This window comes from Thalassophryne amazonica, chromosome 13 (assembly GCF_902500255.1).
Source record: "Thalassophryne amazonica chromosome 13, fThaAma1.1, whole genome shotgun sequence".
In the NCBI taxonomy this organism is placed as follows: domain Eukaryota; kingdom Metazoa; phylum Chordata; class Actinopteri; order Batrachoidiformes; family Batrachoididae; genus Thalassophryne; species Thalassophryne amazonica.
In genome coordinates this window covers 50,404,711-50,424,297 of record NC_047115.1, presented here as the reverse complement: position 1 = coordinate 50,424,297, position 19,587 = coordinate 50,404,711, and the positions used below count along the sequence as shown (strand labels likewise).

General features: G+C 38.7%; 1 protein-coding gene across 2 annotated transcripts; it reads left to right on the top strand.

The window, feature by feature from the left end:
- Positions 1–925: 925 nt before the first annotated feature.
- On the top strand, positions 926–19,345 carry zgc:172136 (uncharacterized protein LOC566376 homolog). Of its 2 annotated transcripts, none has more exons than XM_034185217.1 (14): positions 926–1,092; positions 6,380–6,581; positions 6,695–6,785; positions 11,991–12,070; positions 12,232–12,308; positions 12,446–12,641; positions 12,727–12,882; positions 13,549–13,614; positions 14,040–14,108; positions 14,216–14,390; positions 14,566–14,838; positions 16,996–17,127; positions 18,298–18,362; positions 18,464–19,345. In XM_034185217.1, exons 2-14 carry the CDS (start codon positions 6,504–6,506, stop codon positions 18,752–18,754), a joined length of 1,749 nt encoding a protein of 582 aa, XP_034041108.1. In that variant the 5' UTR covers positions 926–1,092; positions 6,380–6,503; the 3' UTR covers positions 18,755–19,345. The 2 variants fall into 2 exon arrangements, with proteins under 2 accessions (XP_034041108.1, XP_034041109.1); XM_034185218.1 differs by having other exon boundaries at positions 16,996–17,137; positions 18,464–18,604.
- Positions 19,346–19,587: the final 242 nt, after the last annotated feature.

Below are 19,587 nucleotides of genomic sequence, written 5' to 3'. Positions count from 1 at the left end.
GCCAAACATTGTACGTGACAACAAAATACTTTATTATCACAATCAACATTTTTGTTTAAAAAAAATATCACTCAACACAACTTGAAACAAAATCTCCTGAGGTAGAGGGCTGACAAACCACAATACAAGGGTGCGCTGCTCTGTGTTGTGTAGCGCAGTGCTGCTCTTACAGACAGAGTGTAGACTTTGATGAATCTGCATGCGCAGCAGTCAGTGCGTGCGGGAGACAAAAAAGCTTGAGTATCAATCTTTTTACACGAGGATCATTCAATATCAATACCAGCGTTTGTATCGATATTATCAATATTAGGATCGATCCGCCCACCTCTACTTGCCACACAAATCAGCAGATCCTTGCAACATTCTATGAACAAATGCAGGACAAACAAATTAACAAATTCATGGTAGGAAGCTTTTTTTCTGATTAAAATTAGAAAAAAGGACAAAAATATACATGGTCGCTTGAGGGTTAAGTATTTTAATTCCTGTGAATATACCAACAAATACAACTATTGTTGATATTGCTGTGCACGTATAACACACAACCAAGGTAAAAGGCAAAATTATGTAAATTAAATTTTAAAAATATGAATATATTCTTATTATAGACGTGGGTGGAATTTTCTAAGGAGAGCTGAGGAAAAAAAAAAAAATCCAAACACTGCGCTTGGACTTGTTTGGTGAGGGGTGAGGGGGGGTCGTCAATGTACGGTATTAAAATACATCCACATCCTAATTTCTGTATGAATAGAGATACTTTTGCATGCTTTCTAAGCGAAGCTATGCGATAATAAATTGAAATATCTGTTTCACGGAATGCAGAATTATTTCCAGCAGAATTAAATCAAAGCCCAGCACCCCCGCGTCCGTCGACGTTGGTATGACCCGGTCTGTTGGGCTTCACGGTGAGTGAACTGAAGAAGAATTTACAACACGCGAATGAGCGAGCGTGGGAAGAGTCTGTGCGCTTGTAAATGTTTTCAGGGGATTTAAAAAAGGAAGAAAGAAAAAACCCGTAAGAAACTAGTCTGAGCGAACTTTACAGAAAGCCACTGTTGAGTTTTGAATCTCGTAGCAGTGAATAATGTCGCCGTAAGTACCAAGTTTGTACCTAACAGTGAGTGATGCACTTGTTCAGCCAGATTCCAATCAATGCTAAATTTGCTCAAAATCTGCTCTTATAATGTTAAAAAAAACATTTCTGAGTCCTTTGCTGTGATTTTTCTTTGCTTTCAGACGATAATCTAGAACTGAAATGCTGGTTATTCATTTTTAAAGCACGTATGTTTATGTTGAACTGAGTTTTGGCACTAAAGAGTTTTGAAGTGCAGGAGGAATGTTGTTCTAACAGCCATCAGAAGCTGGGATTATAACAGTCTTGAAGAAGAATTAAAGCATACAGATGGCTGCTCTCATGTGATGCAGGTTTCTCTGGTCAGCAACAAGCAGGCAGTCTGAGGACTTCTACCTGGTTATAAACTGTTTTGATGATGTGATGATGTAGAGGTCTACATCTAAATGAATCCTAGCAAAGTGCTATTGCATAAGAAGAAGCAAAACAGAAATAGGCTGTTGCTAAAGATCCACACCCAGACCGGGCACATTATACCAGCCGTTTTTCTGGCATTTCAAGTTACTCATCTGCAGTGGGTCCAATACTTGTGCAGACCTCTACCACATACCATCTATTCTCCTGGCATTTTGGATTGCCAAGCCCTGTTCTGGCATGACTGACAGAGCCACCAGTGAGCTGGTATCAGCTGCTCATAGTGCCCATCGTAATATCACTTGACAGATGGAAAACATTCGTAAAAGCCAAAATGTGCGATCAGGAGCCTTCAGTATAAATGGAGATGAAGAATAAGTAGGACCTACTTTGACCTCAAGTTTTGTTGGTGCCGGTGCTTTTCCCTGGATTCCATAGCATGAAAGCAAATGAAAAGGACACCAGTTTGTCACATCTTACTTCCCCAACTAAGGCTTGTATCCATTTTCAGCTGGGTTGACTGCAACAGTGTAGATGAAGTGTCTTGTGCAATGACATTGATTAATTGCCAGTCAGAGAATTGGTTAAAATTTATAGTTCAAATACATTTGCAAAGTGAATGGGGCTTTTAATCAGGCTACATGGAAAAATAGCATGACCTGGACTCAATTCAGGTCTGTGTATTGGTAGACACACTCGTTATCCCATCAAACTACCTATTGGTATGCAGGTATAATTCAATTTTTAGTAAGGATTTGACTCTTTTGTTATTGATGTGTAGCTGCAACTGGTAGAAAACCTGGAAAAAATAACCCTCAGACTGTCTTCCATATTTGTTTTTCTTTTTTCATAGAAATATGTTTCTAATATTTTGTCATGTTGCTTCATGCACGAATTGCTCACATATGGCCATAGCCTCTCCTTGAAATACTTTAGGAATCCAAACAGGTGGAGATAGTTATGTGGAATTATGGATTCATGATAAATCACGTGTTCCAGATTATGATGGCTTTTATTCATTTCTAAGGAATACTAATGTCTGATAATATTTGTCTTTGTAAAGTTGAAATTACCAACAAATATTTACATGGAGTCCTTTTAGTATAATATGGTTGATCATATTCAAATACATTTTCTCACTGATTCTTTAATGTATGATTATGTAACTAATATTTAAAATGGTTGTAGTAATCTTCTTCTTAGTCCTCTTGCATGTGGTGTGTAGCCCTAACCAGGTGTTCTATCCTGTGACACCTGTTGAGTTTGATCCATGACGTGTACTGAGGTCATGGGCTATCACATTCAGCCAACGGGTGCAGCTCCTCTGGGCTATTTCCAGCCAGCTTGATTGGGTTCAGTCCCGGATGGCTTGGGTTGGATGTTCAGGAGGGTAGTACATGATGTGGCAATATCATGAGAGTTTTTGCATTGCTACAAGGTGGGACATGCAGGTGGCTGTTGGATCTGCACTCTGCTCTGAACTCATCATTGGTTGTGTGGTGGAACCACTGGATTCCAGCAGTCCTTCTGAGGGCTTTTCTGTCAAAGCTGTTGAACCTGCCAGATAACGTATTGGTTAAAAGCCAGGTGTCAAATCCATACTATATTTTGGAGAGTGTTGAGCTAAGGTATATGGAGGTGGACAGACATTTTACTGTGGTGTTGTCAAAATAGAAGGAGGAGGATCAGGGCCATCTCAAACATGCACAAACTTGGTCTTGGACCACTTTGTGCAAATGCTGAGCTTTTTTGCATTTTCATTAAACACAATTGCAGAAAATTTAACTTACTCAAGCATTTCAGGTAATAGGGTGGTGTTATGTGTCTACCCAAGACCTGCTATCTTAAGATCTTCTAGGGTATTCTCCAAATGACACTCTTGGGCCATTTCACATAACCCTAGTTGCCAGGTAGCTGATGACACAGTTGAAAAGGTCCGGAGCAGCAGTACATCCCTGACGTACTACATTGTTGATGAAAAACCACTTGGATTGTATTATAGGAAGATGGAATAATAATACAGCACTATAAAAAATGTAGTAGTGTTGTGCATTGCCCACATTGCTCAACCTTAGTAGTACTCAAGCATACATGGCGTGTGAAAGTACAAGATTTTCTGATTAATTTAAGAGTAGATCTGATTTCAGAATTTAATTAACAAGGCTGTTTCCATTGTCAACAGAAAAAAAATATTCTGTTGAAAGTTGTAGGCAATTGTGCCTGTGAAAAGACACAGCAAAGACTGAATGTAATAAACAAAGCAGATGATAAAGCTACTGGAAATTCAGGTTTTCGGGTGCCTCTTGGTAGTGACAGTCAGAGGTGAATGGGGCTTTGTACGAACATGTCCACAAATCCTACTTGGAAGAAAAAATGTTTTGCCCTCTGAGTCAACAACGTTCACTTTTCCTGGGTCCCACAACTTGATTTCATACTGGAAACAGCTTACACAATACTGGCAGTGTATAAGTAATTTGCTGCACACACAGTGCAGCATTACACATTGCTTTAGAAATGCAGCTTTTGATTATTTCAATTTATGATTATTTCTGTAACCGATCAATCTTTTGGTAGTGTTCCCGCTCATTATTTGGTCTGTAACTTTTTCTAAAATGGCCATTACCTTATCTTCAAAATATTGTCTTGACAGCTTTATGTTTTGTAATGCTAAAAGTCAAAAATAAAGATATGCACTTCACAACAGAAAACTAAGTCAACACAAACTCTGACAGCAGAGAAGATGCAAGAAACAAAGAGTGCAGTATTTTACTTTATTTCATGTCTAGGTTATTTTGTCATCTACATTTGTCTGTTAGTCAGTAGACACAACTCAAAATGCTACAATACAAATAGATTTCAATGAAATTTTGTGGAGGGATGGCGTTGATCTGGATTAGATCTGGCTCCTGCTTTTATAACATTGTGAGATGAGGCTTTTTGGCAAAAATTTCTTACAGGACTAAAGCTAAATTAGTGAATACTCTCAATGTGCATCCCATAATAAACTACCTATGCATGCCCTTTTGTAGAGGTCTACATCTAAATGGATTATTTTCAAGTTGAGATAGAGCATCGCCTACGCGCATGCATGATGACGTCACAACTCTGTCTGGTTAGGGAGATGCGGTTTCGTTCAACAACAAGAATTGTCAAGAAACTTTCTTGTCGCTGTTTGGAGTTGTGTGGAGGTAGGAATTGCTTTTTGAATGCTTGAATAACGATGTCAGTCGCACAAAGAAATCAAATAATAGTGAAAACATCTTCATTGCACCCAGAATGTTGGTATTTCTGTCGTTGAACTTTCTTAGCAACAAATGTAAAGCCCCGGTTGCACGGCACTAATGAAGAACACCGAAGCCAAAACAAAACAAGAAATCTGGGCTTGTGTTGACTTTCGGAGACATCGTTTAACCGGTGTCCAGCTTCGTTCGGTTTGCCGCTCCGTAAGGCATCATAACATCTGACCAGACAGCCGCTCCGTGAGGCGTCATAACAACGGATCAGTTATCCGCTCTGTGAGGCGTCATAACAACCGGGAGTGACTATTGACCCAGTGGCCGGGCACCCACAGTCGAAGTTTGCTATTTGCCCGGTTGCTGTCTCTCTATGGCTGGTGTAAGGGGTCCAGCACGCCCCTCACACTGGGACCACACTGACGAACAGTCTCTGAAAGAAGCTCCTCTCAGCAGAAGTCCCACATTCTTCTGTTTTTTGCTCATACTCTCAGACTGAGTGTTTCGCTTTTTAATTTTTGCTTTTTTGGAGAAGACACAACACTTAACAAACACGGTAACAACCGATTCTAATGATGCCAAACATGCGAGCGAGAGGCTCACTAACCGGAAGTCTCGACAGCGAAACTTGAAAATTGTCCATTGCATACAAATCTTTTTGTCTCATGACAGAAAAGCATAATGATCACACACACATACACTGCTTACATTACGTTCACATTCAGGTGGAACACAAATCAATTCTTTAAAGGTTGACAAGGTTAGACCTTACCCGTGTGAAGTGCCTTGATACGTCACTGTTGTAATGTGTTGCTATATAAATAAATGGAATTGAATCGGATCCATAATTTTGAAAGGATCTTGAGAAGATGTTGAGTTGTAAGGCATTCTCAAGGTTGTAGTCTTGGACTGCTCTTTTTATTATTGTTACTGTTTTTTGTCCAGAGTGGGATTTAAAGGGATAAGAGCTGGCATGTGGCAGTAATTAACCTGATTAACTGATTCCAAGACGTTAATCAGGCCAACGTCCTACCAGTTGGTAATTTGGGTCAGTTTTAGTGTGCGAGCATCTGGCAATGCCCCGTTACAAATGTTATTAACTTTCTTGTATTTGCTGTTGTTAAAAAATTGTTGACACAAAAGTGAGCTGTTTGGTTTTAGTTAATGACTGTGATTGAGATCACAGTATGTTAAGAGCCTTGAATTTGCTCACCTGTTTTTTTTTTTATTGGGTTGTCACCAGTTTGTTACACTATGATTTTTGTGCTTTAAGGTGGACTTTTCTACCACATGATGTGTATAGATTTTAAAGCACCTAAAAGTAATAATAATAATAAAATGTGTTGTTAAAATTGTGCATTTGTTTAGTAATGCTTCAAACAAACAAACCGGGTTTAATTAATCTTGGTGGTGGAACATGTCTGAGTATGTATTTTTATTGTTCTAATGGCATACTAATGTAAGAGTTTATAATAAAAACAGCAGAATGTGGGTATTTGAATCTTATGTGAATTTTGTTACAGCTTAATTTTTGATCTTGCTCATGCTCTGGTGATCATATTTCTATTCCATTTTGTTTCTGTCACTTACTGAGCATATAGTATATATATTTTTTTTTTTCTTTCTATTTCCTTCACTTTGATATCATTTGTCTTTCCAGATACAATAGGGGAGAGCTCCGCTGGAGCAGATAAGTGAAGGAGACACAAAGTTCAAGAGGAGGGAGGCAGTGAAGCTGTTCGACAGAGACGGATAATACTTGTCACAGACAGACAAAAGACATCATGTCCATCTCCACAAAACACGAAAGAACTGTATGTGTTTTTCTCCCCAACAAGGAGCAGCTGGACATCACTTTAGGGGTGGGTGTCCAGTTTGTCAAATGGACAGAACTGCATTATTGGAGGTTTTGCTTCAGTTTACTGTGTTTAAAATCTCAGTCGATAACTCTTGTCTTTGTTTTCATGTGCTTCAGCTGAAGTCCACAGGGCAGGATGTTTTCAACCGTGTGACAGAAATGTTAGGAGTCAAAGAGCTGCACTTCTTTGGTCTCACAGTGGTGAAAGGTGGGTTTTATCCTCATTGACCTCTCAGCTTCTAAACCTGAAAGCAGTGTTCACAGAAGTGTACAAAGTGTACTGTCAAAAACCGGAAAACTAGCAGTGCTGCAGAAAACGTGTGGAACACCTCATGCACACACAGTTGCACAAGCAATTATTTAAAAAAAATTTTTATTGAAAGAATCCAGGTGTCTCTCTGCATATCAACATTTGTAAAATAATGCCTTTTAAATGCACAGTGAAAGCAAATCTCTCAAAGATGATATCAATGAAATAAATACATCAAACCCCAAATAACAGAATGCATACTGTAGGTTTGACTCTCTAGTATAACACAATGAAATCATCACTTTTACTGCCTGTTTTCTTTTGACCAGTGGCTCCTAATCCTGGTCCTGGGGACACAAAGTACTGTACATTGTCCTTGCTCCTTGTTCCAACTTCACATAATGAGCTATAATGAGTCCGGTGTGTTCCATTCTACAGCCCGTTGTTGATTGGCTGAACACACCTGACTATGCTGATCTGGTCTGAGTTGATGAGGGTCAAATGGCTGAAGACAGGAACATTTCCAAGTCACTGAATGGGTTTCTGAGCTGTTTAGAGTAGCCATTTTTCAAAAACCGAGTGACCTTGCAAGACCGAGACAAAGGACAGAACTCTTATGACAACTCTGTAGGTGTTATAGACCTCTGTGGCTGAGAAACTATGCATCATACAGCTTTTGTCTGTTGCATCACCATATGTTAGAATGGAAGGTCTTTGTTACATACGTCAAGAAGGGCATCTGGCATAAAATATGCCGACTCAACATGTGGATCATTACCTCATCTGCTGTGGCAACCCTGAGCAAAAACAGGAACAGGTACTGTGTGTGTATATGTTTATGCTATTTTATTTAATTTATGTCATGTTGTAGAGATTTATTTTCCAATATTAATGGAAAGGGCATTTAGGAAATGTTAATACAGAGAAGTAAGTCCTGTACAGGCCCTGAGGCTCATCTGGCCAGTGTTTATCCAAAGATACAGTAGGGTGAAGCAGTTTGTGACCCCTAGACAGTCCATCATAGGCTACTTTTCCAGCCAATGGTGGTACCCATTTACAACTGAGGTTTGCTGAGACAGTGCAGAAGAAGTGTCTTTTCGAAGGACAGGTAGCCTGAAGAACAAATGTTGAATCAAACCCCAATTTATACATTGGTACTCCAACTCTTATCCTACTGAGTCACCTAAATCACTTTTGAAGGTAATAAAGAGAGAGTGTGAATGAATTTGTCTGTCTATATGTGTCGATTCTACAATGGACTGGTGGCCTAGCCAGGATGTACCCCACCTTTCCCCCAGTGCACACTGGGATAGGCTCCAGCACCCCAACCCCATGGTCCTTAACAGGAATAAATGGGTTCAGAAAATGAATGAATGAATAATATGGAGAAGCCTGATTTTATTAAAATACATGCAAAAGCCCAAGGGTTGCCACTACCTGCACACCAATGTGTATAACATTTCAGAAATGAAAGTATTAACATATATGCAGAAGCATCATGATTTGTCTGTTGTTACAGTTTGCTGCAGTGATACTCTAATTATAGTGCACAGTTTGAACATTTCCTGCTGAAAACAAAAAAAGTCAGTCTTGCCTCTCCGTCTGTATAAATGATCAGTGTTATCCACTTTAGCTCCTGAACAAAGTTCTTAACTTTGCTTTCTGGTGTTCTTGTTCTTATTTTCTACAAATCTGTTGAAATACAAAGGTAATCTTGTGAGTCTCACATCTTGAACAAGCAGCCTTTTGTTTTTTGTGGCTTTGGTTCAGCGATCACTTAGGCCTGGATTCTTACAATATTAACTTCATTAAACTTGGAATGTACTCTTTGCATTCCACCTCTTGGGTGAGGGGAGGGATGAATTGGTGATGGGAAGATGAGTGGGAGTGGAGGAAAACGATGTAAGGAGACTTGACTTGATACAGTCTGCCTTCATCAAGTCTTGCGCAAAAGCATTGTTGAAAGATGAGAGGTGAAGGAGTTGGGAGTGAGTCAGAGTTGGGATGAGGTGGATTGAATGGATAGATGGATGGCAACAGGAGTGCGTGGAGAAACAGCGCAGTGGCTAAACATATTTGAACAAAAGATAAGAGATCAAGTAGAAAATGCCTATGTCATGACTCACAGACTGAGGCCAATAACAGTACCCCCCATTCTTTGCAATGGTGAAAAACCGACTTTTAATCTTTTTTATTTAAGGTATATTTGATTAAAATGATTGCTGATATGACCAACTAACAAGGAATTTGTGCCAGCTTCTCAGATCAGTGAGTTTTCTACTTGTAAGTTTTAGAAATAAAAATGGTTTTGACTGATTTTTAATCTTTTTTTTTTTTACAGCAAAGATAGAATTGTTTCAGCTGTTTATATACCAACCAGTAGTGGTGTAATGATACACTATCTCCATAATATGATATATATATCGCAATACATAATTACACCACTGTTCCCACACATTATGCACAAAGTTACAGTAGATTTTACTTTAATGAATCAAATTATTCTGAAGTATAAATTGTAATTCTTTGTTTCCTGTTTTATAAATAACTAGCTGGGGTACCCGGCGCTGCCCGGATTAACCTGTTTTAGACATAGACATTAGCCAAATGCCAATCATTTTAATCAAAGCAGTTGCCCAACATTTGTTTTTGTAATGCTGATGTTTTATAAATATAATAGTTAATGGGCTAAAGTTTGTCCAGCAGAACTATAAGCGGTGGACTCCCCAAACTAAGTGGAAATACTTGGTTAAAAGACAAACACATTTGAAGTCCTTCATGCAGACTTTGTTTTGCAATCAAATTTATAACAAAATTACACACAAAAGGTAGGTAACAGTAAATGTAAATATCAGTGAATCAAAATTGAGGTATTGGTGTATTTCAGTGTTTTTACATTGCAATTTTACAAACATAAATGAATGTATTCAGACAGGAAGGCAAATTGGGTTGTACATGACAGTCAGGTGCTTAACAGTTGAGAACATAAAGTAGCTGAAGAAAGGGATTAAATAAACAGAGATGGCCAACACATATACAGGGCTGGAAATTTGAATCTGCCTGGTCATACCCACAGCCTCAGCCTAAGCATGTTGTTTTGCAAAGTATGCTGTGCTGTGCTGAGTGTGCTGTAGAAAGGGATTAAATAAACAGAGATGGCCAACACATATACAGGGCTGGAAATTTGAATCTGCCTGGTCATACCCACAGCTGGCTATTTTGGGTGGCTAAATGGTACCAGTTTGTTCCCCGTGTCATGAGGATTTAGAATATATATAGTGTTTAGGGCTACATATTATAGTTTGGGAGTTTATCCCGGACAGACAGACAAACGTAGACCTTTATGTATATAGATTTATGATTCTTCTGCAAGAGGTGTTTATTTCTTCTGTGCAGTACTGGACTTTTCAAGGTATTACAATAATAATTAAAAAAAAAGATTCGTTAAAGGCTTTACGATATGATTATCATGATTCACAATGCATCGTTCCACCCCTACAAACCAAATATCTGATTTTGAATAGTTTTGAAATGCTTTTAAAGCAAAATGATTTAACCTTTCTAATTAGAAGTAACTAGGCAGATGATAGACAGGTTTGGGGTGCTGTGTGTTTTGTTTTTTTTTGCTTTTTCTTAAGTCGATTTAAACCATAGATAACATAGTTTAAGTTTGACTTAAGTTAACTTGACACTCATTTTAATTGTCAACTTCGTATTTTGAATAAATCATTGGTGTCCTGTCCTCAGTATATGTGCCTTATATATCTTGACAGACAGCTAAACTCTTTCCTAATTTCAAGGCTCTGAAGACCTTGTCTGCTTGTCCACGGGTTTGTTGAAGATATTGAAAAGTGTGAAACTAAAACATACAAAATGCACAAATCAGTTATATAGGGTGTCTCAAAAAACGTACCCAAAAGTACTCTGAAATATGAATACCAGGAAATGGTTTTACTGGGAAATAATGGTGTTTTTCTCATTTCAGGAACCCTAAAGTTTGTTCTGCAAGACATTAAAGTCCAGGAAAATTGCTGCAGTTAACGGATCCTAAGGGCTGACTTGCAACTCTTTCCATACAAAATTTAGTCTCAGAGCAAACTAACTCCCCAGCAAAGGAGACTTTAATTTTCTGGAAAACTGGATATGGATGATTTTTCTTAGGAATCTTCAGATGAGGAGGTTACATTGATCATGTTGTGTAACAGATAAAGGGTTAAAACATCAAAAAAGAGACTGAACTAAAAACTGTGCATTGGGGAGAAAAATTACATGCTTCCGCCACATGGTCAGGCAGAAAATGTCTAATATTGATTGTTTTTTCTGTGCTGTCAAAATACTTTTGGATACATTTTTTGACACACTCTATATACTCCCTTTAACGTGTACACAAGCAAAGTGTAATATAAAGAACTGTCTTCTTTTGCAGGCCTCCTGTCTTGTGCACTATACTCGTATTGTCAATTGAGTCGGTAGTATGGCCCAAGCAGAGGGTCACCCCTTGTCACCCCTTTGAGTCTGATCTGCTTGAGGTTTCTTCCTCAAATATCAGAGGGAGTTTTTCCTTACCACTTTCGCCTGTGTGCTTGCTCTAGGGGTTGGTAAGGTTCGACCATACTTGTGTGAAGCACCTTGAGGCAACTTTGTTGTGACTTGGTGCTATATAAATGAAATACATTAAATTAATTCTAAGAATTACATTTGTTTCTCATCTTCTTTCTTAAACAAACTAAAATATTCATTAGTATGTATTGTTGTGTACTCCTAATAGCTAAAGAACAGTAAGCTGCTGAGTAGGAGGCATACTCTTCCAAGGTAAAAATTTGTGGAATTGGAAACTAGTGTTGGTGGAGGTTTGCGTTGTGTGAGCGCAGTACTCTACTCTGGTATTTTATTAGTAATTTAATCATAAGAGTAATTCACAGATTAATTGAATTAAATTCATGTTTAAATCAAATAGTCCTCCAGCCAGTCATGTTTTGATCCATGCTTACCTGCTCCTCCTGGGGTAAGAAAATGGAGGCATTAACATATTTTTGTTAACTAGTAGCCTCGTTAACAAATGGAGGAGCCCGGGCATTTTCTCCCCTTTTTCCCTAATTAAACCTATTGTTCAATTTTACGCTTGGCTACATTCCACTTTTGTTTGCTTCTTACTGCTTGCAGATAATGAGCACATATTTATAGACATGGAGGAGAAACTGGGCAAGTACTTTCCTAAAGAGTGGAAGCAAGAGCCAGGAAAGGTAAGGCAGCAAATTCTGACAGTGGAATTAGAAACATTTTGCCATTGTACGTCTGTCAAAAGAAAGCCACAGTTTAGTGCCCTACTTTTCCTGTATCCTCACAGAAAGATGCAAAAACATAAATAAACCCTCTGAAATATGTGTCCTTTCAACCCAAACAGGGATTGCACAAGAGACCTTTGCCTCTAGTTCTCTTTCTAAAAGTGCAGTACTACGTAGAAAATGGCAGGCTCATTTGGTATGTATGTTCCTCTTTAACATAAATTTTCATTTTGTTGGTGTTGTATGTACTCTGTTGTTAGTTTAGTTTTCCCCCACGCACATCTTTATCCACCTGACTGACCTCATTCTATGCCTCTCTCACTGTGGCACCAGCGAACGTAAGGCACGACATTTATACTACTCTGACTTGAGGGAGCGGGTACTGCGTTCTGAATGCCGTCAGCAGGAGGAGGTGTACTTCCAACTGGCAGGTTACGCCTTGCAGGCTGACCTTGGTGATCACCCGCTGCCAAGGGATAATATGGAGATCAGCGCTTACTTTGAACCCAAGAAGTACTTCCCACCCTGGGTATGGGACTGTGTGCCAGCAGAATTAGAACATTCTTGAGATACATTGCACCAGAATGTAATTTACCTATCTCTTTTTTGTTTAGATTATAGCCAAGCGAGGAATTGACTATCTCGTCTGCCATGGGCCCAAAGTACATCAGGACCTGTGGGGCATGTCTGCTCGTGATGCTGTCCTGCTCTTTATCAGGGAAGCATGTCGACTGGAGGATGTTCCTGTCACATTTTACAAACTTCAGAAGGTCATAGATACAATTCAGTTTTATTAACATCAAACAAAATGACTTGCTTGAACTGGAACTTTGACAGTGCATACGCTAGTGTTCATTTTCATTGTGCTGTCATCAAAATCAAGAATAACAATGGGTTTTTAAAAAAAAACTTTTGGGTGATGGGAATTGAACACCAGAGATTAATAGTAGGAAACTTCAGTGGGAATTAATGGCTCCTTTGCAGTGTGATGTTTCTATAAATGCATGCTGGTTCTATTTTAAACTGGTCAGATGCAACCACAACCAGGCATGAACAAAAAATGATGGATTTTTGTCTGTAATCAGGTGATGAGTCTGTACTTGTCCAGCAGACAGATTACTTGTAAATGGGCTGATGAAAATGCCCAGCTTTGGACATGTGAGTTGTGGTCCATTGCAGGGTGTGGCTCTTACATAAAACATACTGTACTTTGGGCTTTAACTTATTTAATTAATCTCGGTGACCTACACAAATCGCTCTTACTGAGGGATGTTTTGAAAGCTGGTCCACCCCTTGTGTATGGGCTATCACTTAATTTGTTGTTAGAAACCAGTCAGTGGTTCCACGTGATTCAGCAGAGGGGTTTAACTGTGGAATGATTGTCTTATCTTCACTGCTCAGATGCTTCTCTGACATCTCATCATTCATTTGTCTAGGACAAAAAGGCAGAGAGAGGAATCGCTCTGCTCGGTCTGACCCTGAGGGGAATGCAGGTTTATCAGGTGTGTAGTTGTATGTTTTGTTATTAATATACATGTGTGTACATAAAGCATAGCCGGTTTCTGATCCACCATTTGTCTGTAAGCTTTCTAAAACCTCAGATTAGATGCATGAGGAATGCGTGAGATTGCGACCAACAGGAGTGCAGCAGGAGGTTGTCTGTCAGTTGTTTGATCTGCCCATCATAGGCCATCTGGGCGGGGGGGAGGATTAGGGCTCCAGGCCTGGCTGATTAAAGAGCTAGCAGACTGTGAGATACTTTGCAGGCTTTGCAAAGTCCAGATGGGTCCTAAGAACAAAAAGACAACTGAAAATTGATCACCAATGTTAGAAATACCCAAGTTGCATGCCCAAGGAGAAACCAGTATTTTAGACACAAGCTCTTGTAGACTTTTTAATTAATTTTTTTAACTTGTTATATTTGTAGGAGGTGAACAACATACGACAGCTGCTGTATGACTTCCCCTGGTCACATGTGGGACGGCTCACCTTCCTGGTACATGCACTCCTTGTTTCCATTCTGTGTCAGGATTAAGTGGACTGATGGTAAATAATTAATAGGCTTTCACTATGGACACTGAGCATGGTGTGCTTCCTGACCAGGGTAAGAAATTTGAGATTCAGCCAGATGGCTTGCCATCAGCCAGGAAGCTTGTCTACTACACTGGATCATCGTTCCGCTCTCGCCACCTCCTGCTGCACCTGAGCTGCAGCCACCGCCTCTACCTCAGCCTGCAGCCAGCCCTCAGACACCTACGCCATCTGGAGGAGAGCGAAGGTAATGGGAGGAATGGAGACAAGTGTGTGAAAATGGGTTTTCATTCAACAGCAAGCTTGTTAGTGTTGCAGTAACCATACAGAGTCAGTGGCCTTCTATTTGCTTCAGTTTTAGCCTGAAGCAAAAACTGACATATGCTTCAGTTAGTTATTTTAAAACAATGTCTTTGTTTTAGAGAAAAAGCGTTACAGAGAGTCCTACATCAGTGATGACCTGGACCTGGATCCCCCAGGCAGTGAGAGCAGCCCTGGTCTGTCCCGACGCTCCACCAGCAGCTCTGGAATCGAGGCAGACACCCGCCAACACAGTCTTTCTGCAGACATTGCCTCCATGGACGAACAAGGTCCGCAGCAAGAAGAGAAGTCTTTCACCTCTACAGCCAGCCACGACAGCTTGTGCACATCTGGCAGTGACACAGGAGCGAAAACTCCAATAGAAAATAAGGAAGGTGAGGAGTCTTTCACATTTCACTATTTTCTAAAGAATCCCTTTTAAGGAATCAGATGTTCAATCTGTGTATGTTTAATAAAAACATGAAAGCAGCTTCATGACATGTTTTGTTTTTGTGATTTTTAGGAGGAATAATGAATGCTCATGTCTTACTAAAACAATGATTTAATCATTTTAAAACTCTTCAGTGCTTTTCCTTAACAGGCATGTCTCACTCCAATCAATGCTGTCTTTTAAAACATGATATACCAGATGATGAATCATTACTTCCAACTCTTTAACTTCATTGAGTCCTGATGTAGAGCTTGTTTTTAGCCATAAAAGTGACGTAACCTCAGGTGTTGATTATTCGCTATCTGCTGTCTCCACCTGTGTTCATTTACAGTTCACTTCATGATTTACTCAAGTACGCACAGTCAGTCTGGGTTGTTTTTTGACTCCAAATGTAATTTGGCTTTCAAGTCAAATTCTTGTAATTTGCGATCAACATATGTCCGCCTTTTTGTAATCCGCAGTGTATTCAGAAAAACAAAACAAAACAACATTGCATACATCTCAGTAAGACTGAATAATAATGATTACATACTGTGAAAGTGGTGTCTCTGATTTCACTCATGCTGTGTTCCAACACAGATCCATGTAGAATTATTGTTCCACTGTGTGGCGCTGTCTTTTGTCCACAGGAAAACAGTGTTCCTCAGCCTTCTCCAGACTTGCTGACTGCTCCAAGTAACTTACCTTAGCTATCGGTTTAGCTCATCCTAGACACTAACTCAAATGGCTGGGAGCTGGTCCACGACCCGGCAGTCCTGTTAAGAGCGGTAACTCATTGCCACGTTCTGTCCAACTCCATGATCACAGAAGTGGTTTCCTCGACGAGACTCACCGGTGTCCCTCACGTAGCTGTTTAGCTTAGCATGGCCTGACGCAGCTGCGCAAACCACAAACGTGGCCGATTACACACTTGTGGGAGAGGCAGTATGCGTTCTTAAGAGTTCTCCTGGCCACATGAATGGAAAGGATAAAATCTGTGGGTAGATCCATGATTTGAAGGCCATTCTCCCTGTGCTGGGCTTTATTTCTGCAGTCTTCCTCCTCAAAATATTATCTCTGGAAAATCTGTTCACCTAATAAACAGCACTAGTCTTTTGACTGCATCCTTGCAAAACACATTTGACATATTCACTATCAGTGTACACAAAAACACTGATTTCACATTGTAAAATATTCTATTTCCCCATCCATTTTAATAGAGGGTCTCTAGGGGGCATTACCCTATGTGATGTCAACAAAGTCCAGTTTTCTGAGAGGTTCAGGTCACTGATGTTTATCAGCAGCAGGTGAATCAGGCTAAATTCCCAATGTTTATGAATTAATTTCTCAGGGCACATGGCACCAAAAATGAAATGCAGTACATCAGTATTTTCATCAATCTTTATTTATTTAGAATAGTTAGCTCATTTGACATTTTATTTACTGGTGATATGCACTTTAAGTATAGCAGTCAAATGATTGCGAATCATTAATTAAGTATATATTTTTGAACACTTGTCTTTATGATGGGTTTTGCTAAATTTATTCTTGTTTTGTTGTTCTTTATCATGAAAAAAATGTATCTATTTTTCTATTGAACATTGTGTTTGGGATTTTTTTTTTTTTTTGCTTCACCATTGACCATTAGAATGGTAAAAATGTGACAAGGATTTTCAAGTTGGTAAAAGACTTGAGCCTGCCTGGTATTAAATGTGCCACACTTTTAGTGGAAACTTTGAGTGATTTTTCTGGGAGCTTTTACAAAATGGTGCATATCAGGCCTGGGTGGAAGTATTTCGTCTGAGTGCCTTTCTGATGTGTTGATGTGAAGCATTTCATTACTTTCTTTTGATTAGTCCTAAAGTAAAGTTGTAACTGTGCAAATTTGGTTAATTATTTGTGGATGGAGACATGTTTAGAGTTTGCCAATATGTTGTTCCATTAACTGCAGCACTTTGCAGATTCTCAGGTATGGTTGTCATTACATTACACTTCTGTACTTTTGTAGATTTTATGATCTGTGTCCTTGCTGCAGCCATTATCTGGACCTCTCCCTGCTTTGATTTCTTTTGTTTCACACGGGTGATCTCTCCCCCCCCCCTTCTTTTGTGTCTTTTGTCAGAGATTGAGAAAAATGCTGCAACTCCAACAGAGGTTCTAGTGGATGATCCTGATGTGATGTTTCGGTTGGCTGATCTTCTTGAAGGCATGTCTGTGGATCACCCAGAATGCTCCTCAGAGAAACACTTATCAGGTACGACTGAGTGAATTATTAAATACCATATATACTAGGGGTACAACAGTATACCTCGCTCACACTTCAGTGTACAGTGCATCCAGTAAGTATTCACAGCAATTCACTTTTTCCACATTGTGTTACAGCCTTATTCCAAAATGGAGCAAATTAATTTTTTTCCCCTCAAAATTCTACTCACAACACCCTATAATGACAACATGAAAAACATTTTTTGAAATTTTCTCAAATTTCACTCTAAGAAATGAAACACAGGGGTTTAATTAATTTAATACTATTATTTTCAGTATACTTGCTGTTGTCAATTTTAGGGATTTAAATAATGTTTCATTTGATTTAATTAATTTCAACTACAATATTGTTTTGCACTTAATTGACAGTGTTTTGTGGAAAAAGTTACCTTAACTTTATCAATTAAATTCAACATTTTATTTCTTAGTGTTGTTAAAAATAAAAAAAACCCCTAAGAAATCACATATACTTCAGTATTCCCACCCTTTGCTCAATCCTTTGGTGATGCATCTTTGGCAGCAATTACAACCTCAGATCAGACAAACAATGGGATGTACTGTAGTTTTCAACATGATTGGAGCATTTTTTAGATTTTAACTTCTGTGTAATTCTTCAGTGTCCCTACCTGGCTACAGCTACCACCCTGGGATGGTTATCATACATTTTTGTGTAGGCCATGGTACACTGAGGCTGGAATTTAAGTGTTGTTTGGTCACCTTCAGTGGTACCAAAAACCTGCTTGGCCCATGGACTAGATGATCAGTGGAAACAGGCTGAACCTGAGGTCAGTTTTGAGCTTCATGACACATGATGTGAATACTTATGTACATGTGATTTCTTAATTTATTTTTAATACATTTGCAAATATCTTAAGAAAAAAAAAACTTTTTTCACATTGTGGGGTGTCGTATGTAGAATTTTGAGGAAAAAATAAGCTTCCTCCATTTTAGCATAAAATTGTAGCATAACAAATTGTGGAAAAAGGACTGTGTGTGTGTCATATATATATATATATATATATATATATATATATATATATATATATATATATGAGAGATATGGATAGATGCTATTTTCTTGCTGTTGAAACCTGTCTAAATGTTTGTGTTATTATGTCAGAATTAAGTACTGTAATATTGAACATTTTTGGATCTTCAGGAAGCCAAGTGTGTCCCTCAGATGAAGAATCAGGAAAATGTCATAGCAGTGACGTGTTAAACCAGGTGTGTAATTGTTCTCTTAGTTGCCCCCCCAACTTCCCCCACCCCTTTAGATTTCCTATTTGTCTTTGCTTATTTTTTTTTACCACCCACCTCCATTCTAGACACATAAATCAAGGTCACATATCTGTGTGGATCGGCACAGCCAGAGTCTTGATGACGTCAGTCTCCTCCCACCTCCTGCAGCCCTAGGAATGACAAAACTGCCTGACTCCTCCCACAGCTACAGCTTTGGGCTCCCAGATGCCTCAATAAACACAAGAACATCTGTAGAGGTTGGCTATTATCCCCCTTTGCACTGCCAAGACAAACCTTCTTTCTACGGCCGCAGGTCCACCAACTGCCTCAACCTGGACCTGATCGGAGATGAACAGTTACTGGAATTCATTCTTTGAATATGTTGTCATCTTTGTCTTTCAGTGCAGCATGAATGTAAATGTTTGCAGGTGTTGACAATTCTGATCAAAGTTACAAATGGATCCCTCATTGCTTGTAGTATTTTATCATCTTCATATAGGTTATATAAGGTGTACATTACAAATCAGACCTAGTGCAGCAATGTGGACATATTTATTGATGTAATTATTGTACATTGTGTACATATGACTCAAACTGTTTTATGTTTCAACTTATGAGCAAAATGTTTTCAGTTTTGCTTTATTTGTAAAGTTGACCGTTTAAAAATTTCTTTAGTTTTTAAATAAGTTGATGTTGAGGGTGTATACTTTGATGGTGAATTTGTTTGTGATTTTGTACTTTAGGCCATGCTGTCACATGCTGCATTCATTAGATGGCAGTTTGTTGATATCAACAAATCAATTTTACCGGTTTTATTTAGTAAAGTGTGCAAAAGCCACAGTGCTAATGGTTATACTCCTTTATTCTTTTGTATGAAATAGTTTTATAATACAATATATTTTTATAGACTGTGCTCTTTAATGCATTTTGTACTATGTAATTGCTGGTGTGAACTGTTATTGCATGTGGAAAAATCATTCATCCATCAACTACTCTATGTCTCACTTAATAATTATAAAGTATTATCTGTAAAACACATTTTCTCAAACTATGAATCAGCGTTTTATTGTTATGTAACTAACAAAGATCAGTTTTGTCTGTTTTTTTCCTGGCAAACATTATTGCTGTCTTGGAAATTTATGAATGTATACTAACGAAATTATTATTTTTTTAAACTTCAAATGGTTTGGAAAAGAATCCCATTGCATTC